Source organism: Triticum aestivum, chromosome 4A (genome assembly GCF_018294505.1).
Source record: "Triticum aestivum cultivar Chinese Spring chromosome 4A, IWGSC CS RefSeq v2.1, whole genome shotgun sequence".
NCBI lineage: Eukaryota > Viridiplantae > Streptophyta > Magnoliopsida > Poales > Poaceae > Triticum > Triticum aestivum.
Window position 1 is genome coordinate 63,563,041 of NC_057803.1, and position 10,751 is coordinate 63,573,791.

At 47.5% G+C, this 10,751-nt stretch overlaps 1 protein-coding gene across 1 annotated transcript in view; it reads right to left on the minus strand.

Moving 5' to 3' along the window:
• Positions 1 to 5,716, minus strand: part of LOC123085158 (protein OBERON 4) — a 7,149-nt gene extending 1,433 nt beyond the window's left edge. The window contains exons 1-2 of the mRNA XM_044506759.1: positions 1,636 to 5,716; positions 712 to 1,346 (exon numbers count right to left, since the gene is read on the minus strand). Coding sequence (XP_044362694.1) covers positions 784 to 1,346; positions 1,636 to 5,266 — 4,194 coding nt within the window. The 5' untranslated portion in view covers positions 5,267 to 5,716 and the 3' untranslated portion in view covers positions 712 to 783. The remainder of the gene's footprint in view (positions 1 to 711; positions 1,347 to 1,635) is intronic.
• Between the last annotated feature and the right edge of the window lie 5,035 nt (positions 5,717 to 10,751).

Sequence of the window (10,751 nt, forward strand, 5' to 3'; positions counted from 1 at the left end):
TTTTTTTTGCTTCTTCTACATTATGATAATCATATACGACATTGTGTGTGGGTCTGCATTGTAGTAAACTGTTCAAATAGGAAAAGAAAGTGCAAAGTAGCTGCATTGTGATAATTCTCTGAATCAACAGGCCATGCCATTACTGATAGCAGATGGTATGTTCTTAATAAGAATAGAACTCAATGGTAGGTCCACTAAGGCTTTGTACAATGCTAGGTGCTTACGGAGGTGCTTGGAAAATAAACCGGGTTTTTTTGAAGCACCAGTGCCTATTTCTGTAGGAGAGACGCCTAATTAAGCGTCTACTCAATAGAAATAAGCACCGGTGCTTAAGGAAAGCCTGGTTTATTTCTCTAAGCACCTTGCATTGTATAAGGCCTAATTTAGTAGCTGAACCTTCGAAAAGAATCAGTGACTTTGTTTAGTCCATTTCACAGAAACTTACATCAGGAAAACAGAACCCATGCATGTAAATAGTTATTCAAAAATAAGCATCAACAACTAAAGTTAATTGTTCATAATTTTACCAATGTGAATGGTGCACAAAATATAGGAGCTGATAACATGTAAAACTTGTGTAGATATGTCAGCTTCAAAAACTGAATGTATTATGAAAGGAAGATACTGGGTAACATTTGAGAATAAATAATCTTACTGTATGGTAGTCTCAGCATCATCAAGGGAATATACCATGAAAGATTTATAACTTACACAATATGGAGTCTGCCTTCACTAAGCTCAGCAAGTTTGGTATCTGCAACTAAACACGGGCAGTAACCTCGTTTATGTGCTTAGATTCTGTTTTGTTGCCTCCATTTTCAACAATAACTCCCTAATGTTATCTTTCATCCTCGTTTTCATGCTGAGAAATTGATGGTACGATCTTTCAATGACTTGAAGTTCTTCAATGTTTTGCTTGCGCCTCTCTTGCGACTCATTTATGTGGAGTTCAGACATTTGAGTAGCATAATGTTCTTCAATGCGTGCATATTTTACCATCACGATATTTTTCAGACTCTCAGCTTCTTTACGTGCTTCATTGGCACGTTCCTGGTACATATTTGCTTCAGCCTGCTTTAACCTCACTAGACCATCCAGTTCATCAGAAACTGGCTTATTATTGACCGCCTGAAATCCAGTTTCAGCTATTTTTCTAGACATCGATTGGCTCCCAGCAGTAGAAACAACACCTGCTTTTTGTAGGAACGGGACTCCTTCTAAGGTAACTGATGGTAACCATGTTGCCGTTCGACTCGAACTAGGAATCCCATTTATTCCTTCAGCAATGCTGCATGGAATGCCCTTTAGTGGCACTAATGGACCACTGCCCATGTTAGGATTGTCATCTGGAATTAGAAACAGAGCGTTAGCAAGATATAATTTGCCGATCGATGACAGCTTGCACTCGTATTTACACCAGTTTTGAAAGCATGGACCACAAAATCTGTAGTACTGGAGAATCCTTAATGAGAAAGCCTACAAGCTGGATAACTGTCATTGGTTTGAAGATCAAGCATGGTTGACGATAACATGGTCACTAGTCTTATATGTCTAGAAATATATAAGTAAAAGCAAGAACTGAACAAGCATGGCAATGTTAACTATTATTTCTCACTACTTATGGTAGCGGCTTACCAGAAAAGAATGCAATGACATATTTGATGACTTCAGAATAATAACCCCTGTTTTCCAATTTAATCAACATCTGCTTGACAAAGTCCCTGACTCTCCTACCCCTTGCATCATCACTTGCAGAGAAGATCCTTTCCACGTATTGAAGCTCTCTGATCAGAGCCTCCACCCTCCATTGTTTGGCACATGTTCGGAAGACTTCTTTCACAAAACCATACATCTCTGATGGATGTCCACAAGCACCGCAATGAAACTGCATTTCATTAGTACCATGTGCCCTAGAACCAGCTCCCCCCTTTCGAATAAGGGAGTGGCGTAAGCCACAATCCGTATGGCACCAATGAAGACAGACATCACAGCCAACCCAACTACATGTATTAGATGCCGTGTCAAACTTCAAGCAGACAATGCACATGCAAGAACTACAGAAACCATTCTTCTGCTTACAAATTTTACAATCACAATCAACCACTGGTAGAACGCTTTGGCATGAGAGATTGCGGCATTTCAAATTCAAAAAAATGTCAACCAAATCAGGTGTAGCAATGCTACTGCTTTTCTTTAAAAAATCTGGAAGACCCGTCCTTATAGCAACAAGTATCTCCAACAGCACCCGTGGACACCTTTGCAGTATTTCACTATTCAAGTCTGATCGTTTTTTAAGTGCCTCCTGCAACGCTACTATTTGTCCTCTTTTATCAGCATTAATTATGATCTCAGAAATGGCCTCCCTCAAATATGCTCTAGAATTGCCTGTCATCTCTTGAAGCATCCTTCCTGTATAATTCAGAGGGTCTGAAACAATCTTGGAAATAACCCTCTCAACAACACCAGCACCATTCAGAACAAGCTGTTCCTCATGCTGTAGCTCACCCCTTGAAAGACTGCTGCTACTTCTCTCTCTTGTGAGCTGCCTTCTATGTCTACTATGTCCCAATCCAGCATCAAGCGAACCATGATTATGTGCTGTCGACAGGACTGGCGATAGCCCATTGTTCTGCATGTTCACACCAACCAAAGTGGTATCTGACAAATGACCATTTTGGAGTGCTTTCTGAAGTAGCGGGGTAGGGTTCCCTTTCTCGGTAGATATGTTTGACGACAACTCTACTTGCCATCCTGTGCTGTTGCTCACCTGATCAACTCCTTGAAACAAAGGTTTACTGCCTACTGAGTGCTCACAATTGTCCAATGACCGTTGAGTATGTGAGAAACTAGGGTTGCGAACAAATGCTTGAGAATTGGTCAATGATACAGAAGCTGTTATTCCATCTGAATTTGTGCAGAATGATGATGATGACGACGACAACTGAGAGCATGGTCCATGGGCTACAGAATCAGGTCCGGGAACAGAACTTCTGAATTCAGGATCGTGTAAACCACCTGACAAGCTTAGTGAAAGATCGAGTCTCCCTATCTTGAGTGTGTCATCTTCCTGCTTTACGGAAGTAGTGCTTGTAGATTTCCATGCTTCTTTTTGGTCTGTGTCAGGCTGCAATCCTATGTCAAAACCTCTCCCCGCTAAAGTACCACCACCTGCCTTATTAAGGACATCAAATGCTATACCCTTTCCTTTATCTTCAGCCCTTGGCTTCTCCATAATCAGATCCAAAGTCGTGTCCTCTTCCTCAGTATCCTTAATATGGTCCTTGGGTGGTTGAAGGAAAGCACCAGTACCTGCAAGTTTGGCCTCCAGATCAACATGTATTACTTGTTTCGCAACGATTTCATTCTCAACCGCTGCTTCTTTTTCTTCTACAACTTCAGTTTTGTCAAGCGCAACTCTATTTTCACAACCGTACCTCTCGAGTCCCTCTTCCACTGGCTGGGATGCGATAGATTCAGTTGTTTCATCAATCTTCTTGTCTCCAACATTTCCTATTTCAGTTTCTTTAATTTCTTGAGACTCTTGGCAGAGAGAAGTCATGACATCTTCCTGGAGCATAGTAGATGAGCTGCTCTTTCCAGCTATGTCAAGCGCATTGGCAGATAGTTCTTTCGTGGTTACTGTCTCATGCATTGCTTCCTCCAGCATAACGGATGAATTGCTATCTCCTAGCAAATTAATGGTATTAGCAGTTAGCGGTGTGTCCTCTTCATGAACCGCTTCCTTCGGCATACTGAAAGAACTGACCTCTTTCGGCGCATCTGTAATATTGGCAGCTACATCTACATATTTCACTTCCTCCTGCGTCGCCCCCTGCAGGATACTGGACGAAGCGCAATATCCAACATCGCCACCGGCATTGATGTTTCCATCTGTTGCTTCTTTAGGAAGAACTTTCTGCAGCGTAGTCGATGAACTGCCAATCCAAACAATATCATCGTCACTAGCAGTCTCACCTAATGCCATTACTACATCCTGCAGTGATTCTTTTTGTGTGCTGGATGAAGTGCCCTTCCCAACATCATTGACAGCAATGGCAGTTTCAACTTGTGTTGTCACTTCTTCCATGGTAGCCTCCTTGAGGATACCAGATGAAGTGCTCTGCCCACCCACATGAGCAGCATTGGCACCATCTTGTCGTGTAACGACTTCCTCATGCCGCGCTTCCAGCTGCATAGCGGAGGAAGTGCTCTCTCCACCTTGATCAACGGCACTGGCAGCTCCATCTCCTCCACACACTTTCTCCGTGACATCCGATGCTGATTTCTCATGCTGTGCGTTTGCTACTTTCTCTGTGACAACCGATGCTGATTTCTCATGCTGTGCGTTTGCTACTTTCTCTGTGACAACCGATGCTGATTTCTCATGCTGTGTGTTTGATACTTTCCCCGTGACATCCGATGCTGATTTCTCATGCTGTGTGTTTGCTACTTTCCCTGTGACATCTGATGCTGATTTCTCATGCTGCGTGGTTGTTACTTTCCCTGCTTCTGCAACTGCATCATCGCTGATCTTCCCTTTCTCCTTCCCCGAGTTGTCGGCAGCTTGAGTTCTCAAATCCACTCTTAGTCTTGGCCCAGGTGAATCCACTTTCTTTAACTCGCATCTCTTGCTAGTTCCCTTGTCATCAGGACGGCCTGAGTCAACCCACTTCTGATGCTCCGCGACGGCAGGCGGAGGCGGGGCTTTGGCGTCCGGATCTGGCGCGACTTCCCCTTCCTCGATCTCACCGGCGCCGCAGTTGTGCTTCCTCAACTTGTCCCCCTTGGGACCATCTATCCTCCTCCTGGGCTCACTAGGAGACCGGCGAGGGGGCGTAGGCGGCGACGGCGCCTGCCGCCTGGTGGCAGACTTGTGGCCGTCCAAGCCGTGCGGATCCCTCCAGGGGCCACCGGGACGGCGCCACGCCGAGCCGCCGCCGCCGCCGCTGCCGCTGCCGCTCGCGTCCCAGCGCGACGACCGGTCGCGGTCGGCGCGGAAGCCCTTGGGGAACTCGCGGCGGAAGCCGGAGAAGCTCTCGGAGCGGTGCATCGCGCGGTCCCCGCCATAGCCCCGCGGCGAGGGGGAGTCCCGGTAGCGGTGGTCGTAGAACCTGCCGCCGCCGAAGCCGGCCCGGCGGTCGAACTCGTCGCTCTCGTACTCCGCGGGGCGGCGGCGCGGCGACGGCGGCCCCCCGCGGTCGTAGAACCTCCGCCTGTCGCCGTCCGGGTCGTCGTCGTCGACGTAGGACGACCGCTGGCGCTTCATGCCAGATCGGCCCGCCGAGGAGGGCGGGGGGGCTGCCGCCGAGGGGGAAAGATAAGGAAGGAGCGGGTGGGGGCGTACGGGCGAATGCGTGCGCGGGGTGGCCGCTGCTGCTCGCGCTTGCGTCCGTCCGGCTCACTCCTCCCCTCTTCCTCCCTCGCTCGCTCCCGGCCACTCCCCTCGCCTCCTGGTCGCGGTCAACGGGCGTCACCCAGATTTGGACCCGGGTCTCACAGCCGGCCGCCCCTGCTTACTCCTCTCTCTTTTTTTTACCGCCGACGGACGGAGCGCGGTGCAGGAGGCCCGTGGGAGTCGCTCGGCCGGGGCCCGCCTTCGTAGATGGCAGTGAGCGCAGCGGATCCGGGGCCGAACAGGGGACGCGAGGCCGGGCGTCGTGGCGCGGTGGCGCGTGGCCAACGGCGGTGGTGGACTCGTGGGGGTGGATGTGGTGGGGTGGGTGGCGCGCTGGGGATGCGGCTGGGTCGTGTCGTGGAGGCCTCAGGGTGGCGTGGTGCGGTGGTCTGATCCCTGATGTGTGAGCCGGAAAGGTCAGCTTTTGACTGGCGTTTGCGTGCGGAGGATAGCATGGGCATCAGCGTCTCCGTCTCCCGACCCCCGCGCTGGTGACTTGTCCCGTCGTCCCCGCAAATCCAGATTCCAGTGGAGCGGAGCCAATCGGCCGAGTGGAGCTCTGCCGCAGACTCCGATTTGATTCGAAGGGAAAATGGAGTCCCAAATGTTGCGTGCTTCTCCCTCCTTTGCAGCCAGCAGATTTCTGAATTTATTAATAAAACGGGTTCCTGATTTTCTTTTTCAAGGTGAGAGCAACTGCGGAGGCCGGAGTTTACCAATTGGCCATTGTCAATTGCTTGACGAAAACAACAAGCCACCAGTTTTTCCTCCGTCGGGGCTAGTAGAAGCTGACTACTCATCCACTAGTTTATTCTCCAAAGTTTGCTTGCATTCGGGATTACAGGTTCTCTGTTTTTTTCTTTAAAACACTACCAGTGGATGTTGAATATGTAATGAAATATTCCGTCATCCTTAGAGCACCTCAACCCCCCCCCCCCCCCCGCCCCCCTCATACGTCCGGGCGGATCGGTGGTCGATAAAAAAAGTCGACCACACGGGCACCTCAAAACATCCTCAAACGTCCGAGCTGATCGGCACCCTTATATGCAACTCAAATGTAGGGCGGATACAGGGAGGCCCGGCCGTGATCGGGCACATCCGTTGACGGTGCAAAATACTGTCACATCCCTCGGTAGGGGTCCAAGCGTAGCTGGAAGTCATGAATCGGAGGTCACACGAGGAGTTTATACAGGTTCGGGCCTCCCGAGAGTAATACCCTACGTCCTGCTGGTTTTGATGATTGATAATGGAGGGATACCTCATGCGGGATTACAATGGTGAATGAGATTGCTATCGAGAGTTTCCTATATGTGGATAGATGATGAATGAGGACCCTACCCCTCCCTTTGTATAGGCAAGAGAGGTCTAGGGTTTACATGGCAGATGCAATCTGGGGCGCTGCTGCCCTCTAGTCTTGAAGATCATGAACGCTGTCTTCGCCTCCTAGGGTTTGCTCCTTTTATTGGGCCTAGCAACCCCCTTGTGGTCGATGAGGCCGGTGTTGGGGAACGTAGCAGAAATTCAAAATTTTCCTACGTGTCACCAAGATCTATCTATGGAGAGACCAGCAACGAGTAGAAAGAGAGTGCATCTACATACCCTTGTAGATCGCTAAGCGGAAGCGTTCAAGTGAACGGGGTTGATGGAGTCGTACTCGTCGTGATTCAAATCACCGATGATCCTAGTGCCGAACGGACGGCACCTCCGCGTTCAACACACGTACAGCCCGGTGACGTCTCCCACGCCTTGATCCAGCAAGGAGAGAGGGAGAGGTTGAGGAAGACTCCATCCAGCAGCAGCACAACGGCGTGGTGGTGGTGGAGGAGCGTGGCAATCCTGCAGGGCTTCGCCAAGCACCACGGGAGAGGAGGAGTACTGGAGAGAGGGAGGGCTGCGCCAGAACTTCGTGTATAGCTCCCATGCGCCTCCCCACTATATATAGGGGTGGAGGGGCTGGTTTCTTGCCCTCCAAGTCCATTGGGGCGTTGGCCAAGGTGGGAGGAAAGAAATCTCATTATTTCCTTCCCCACCGATTGTTATCCCCCCTTTTTAGGGATCTTGATCTTATCCCTTCGGGATATGATCTTATTCCTTCTAAGGGGGGATCTTGGTGCGCCTTGACCAGGGGTGTGGGGCCTTGCCCCCACTACCCACGTCCATGTGGGTCCCCCCATGCAGGTGGGCCCCACTCCGGAACCTTCTAGAACCTTCCCGGTACAATACCGAAAAATCCCGAACATTTTCCGGTGGCCAAAATAGGACTTCCCATATATAAATCTTTACCTCCGGACCATTCCGGAACTCCTCGTGACGTCCGGGATCTCATCCGGGACTCCGAACAACATTCGGTAACCACATACAAACTTCCTTTATAACCCTAGCGTCATCGAACCTTAAGTGTGTAGACCCTACGGGTTCGGGAGACATGTAGACATGACCGAGACGTTCTCCGGTCAATAACCAACAGCGGGATCTGGATACCCATGATGGCTCCCACATGTTCCACGATGATCTCATCGGATGAACCACGATGTCAAGGACTTAATCAATCCCGTATTCAATTCCCTTTGTCTATCGGTATGTTACTTGCCCGAGATTCGATCGTCGGTATCCAATACCTTGTTCAATCTCGTTACCGGCAAGTCACTTTACTCGTTCCGTAACACATCATCCCGTGATCAACTCCTTGGTCACATTGCGCATATGATGATGTCCTACCGAGTGGGCCCAGAGATACCTCTCCGTTTACACGGAGTGACAAATCCCAGTCTCGATCCGCATAAAACAATAGATACTTTCGGAGATACCTGTAGTGCACCTTTATAGTCACCCAGTTACGTTGTGACGTTTGATACACCCAAAGCACTCCTACGGTATCCAGGAGTTACACGCTCTCATGGTCGAAGGAAGAGATACTTGACATTGGCAAAGCTCTAGCAAATGAACTACACGATCTTTTGTGCTAGTCTTAGGATTGGGTCTTGTCCATCACATCATTCTCCTAATGATGTGATCCCGTTATCAACGACATCCAATGTCCATAGCCAGGAAACCATGACTATCTGTTGATCACAACGAGCTAGTCAACTAGAGGCTCACTAGGGACATATTGTGGTCTATGTATTCACACGTGTATTACGATTTCCGGATAATACAGTTATAGCATGAATAAAAGACAATTATCATGAACAAGGAAATATAATAATAATACTTTTATTATTGCCTCTAGGGCATATTTCCAACAGTCTCCCACTTGCACTAGAGTCAATAATCTAGTTCACATCGCCATGTGATTAACACTCACAGGTCACATCGCCATGTGACTAATACCCAAGAGTTTACTAGAGTCAGTAGTCTAGTTCACATCACTATGTGATTAACACTCAATGAGTTTTATGTTTGATCATGTTGCTTGTGAGAGAGGTTTTAGTCAACGGGTCTGAACCTTTCAGATCCGTGTGTGCTTTACAAATCTCTATGTCATCTCCTAGATGCAGCTACCACGCTCTATTTGGAGCTATTCCAAACAACTGTTCTACTTGGAGCTATTCTAAATTATTGCTCCATTATATGTATCCGGTCTCTCTACTCAGAGCTATCCGGATAGGTGTCAAGCTTGCATCGTCGTAACCTTTACGACGAACTCTTTTACCACCTCCATAATCGAGAAAATTCCTTAGTCCACTAGTTACTAAGGATAACTTTGACCGCTGTCCTGTGAGCCATTCTTGGATCACTCTTGTACCCCTTGACTGACTCATGGCAAGGCACACTTCAGGTGCGGTACACAGCATAGCATACTGAAGAGCCTACGTCTTAAGCATAGGGGACGACCTTCGTCCTTTCTCTCTATTCTGCCGTGGTCGAGCTTTAAGTCTTAACTTCGTACCTTACAACTCAGGCAAGAACTCCTTCTTTGACTGGTCCATCTTGAACACCTTCAAGATCATGTCAAGGTATGTGCTCATTTGAAAGTATTATTAAGCATTTTGATCTATCCTTATAGATCTTGATGCTCAATGTTCAAGTAGCTTAATCCAGGCTTTCCATTGAAAAACACTTTCAAAATAACCCTATATGCTTTCCAGAAATTCTACGTCATTTCTGATCAACAATATGTCAACAACATATACTCATCAGAAATTCTATAGTGCTCCCACTCACTTCTTTGGAAATACAAGTTTCTCATAAACTTTGTACAAACCCAAAATTTTGATCATCATCAAAGCATACATTCCAACTCCGAGATGCTCACTCCAGTCCTTAGAAGGATTGCTGGAGCTTTGCATACTTATTAGCATCTTTCGGGATTGACAAAACCTTCCGGTTGTATCACATACAACCTTTCCTCATTAAAATCGTCGAGGAAACAATGTTTTGACATCCTATCTGCAAGATTTCATAAATAATGCAGTAATCGCTAATATAATTCCAACAGACTCTTAGCATCGCTACGAGTGAGAAAATCTCATCGTAGTCAACTCCTTGAACTTGTCGGAAAACATCTTAACGACAAGTCGAGCTTTCTTAATGGTGACATTTACCATCATTGTCCGTCTTCCTTTTGAAATCCATCTGTACTCATTAGCCTTACGACCATCGAGCCGTTCTGCCAAAGTCTACACTTTGTTTTCATACATGGATCCTCTCTCGGATTTTATGGCCTCAAGCCATTTATCGGAATCCGGGCCCACCATCGCTTCTCCATAGCTCGTAGGTTCATTGTTGTCTAGCAACATGACCTTCAAGACAGGATTACGTACCACTCTGAAGTAGTACGCATCCTTGTCATCCTACGAGGTTTGGGAGTGACTTGATCCGAAGTTTCATGATCAATATCATAAGCTTCCACTTCAATTGGTGTAGGTGCCACAGGAACAACTCCCTGTGCCCTGTCACACACTAGTTGAAGAGACGGTTCAATAACCTCATCAAGTCTCCACCATCCTCCCACTCAATTCTTTCGAGAGAAACTTTTCCTCGAGAAAGGACCCGATTCTAGAAACAATCCATATTGCTTTCGGATCTGAATTAGGAGGTATACCCAACTGTTTTGGGTTTCCTATGAAGATGCATTTTATCCGCTTTGGGTTCGAGCTTATCAACCTGAAACTTTTTCATATAAGCGTCGCAGCCCCAAACTTTTAAGAAACGACAACTTAGGTTTCTCTAAACCATAATTCATACGGTGTCATCTCATCGGAATTACGTGGTGCCCTATTTAAAGTGAATGTGGTTGTCTCTAATGCCTAACCCATGAACGATAGTGGTAATTCGATAAGAGACATCATGGTACGCACCATATCCAATAGGGTGCAACTATGATGTTCGGACACACCATCACATTATGGTGTTC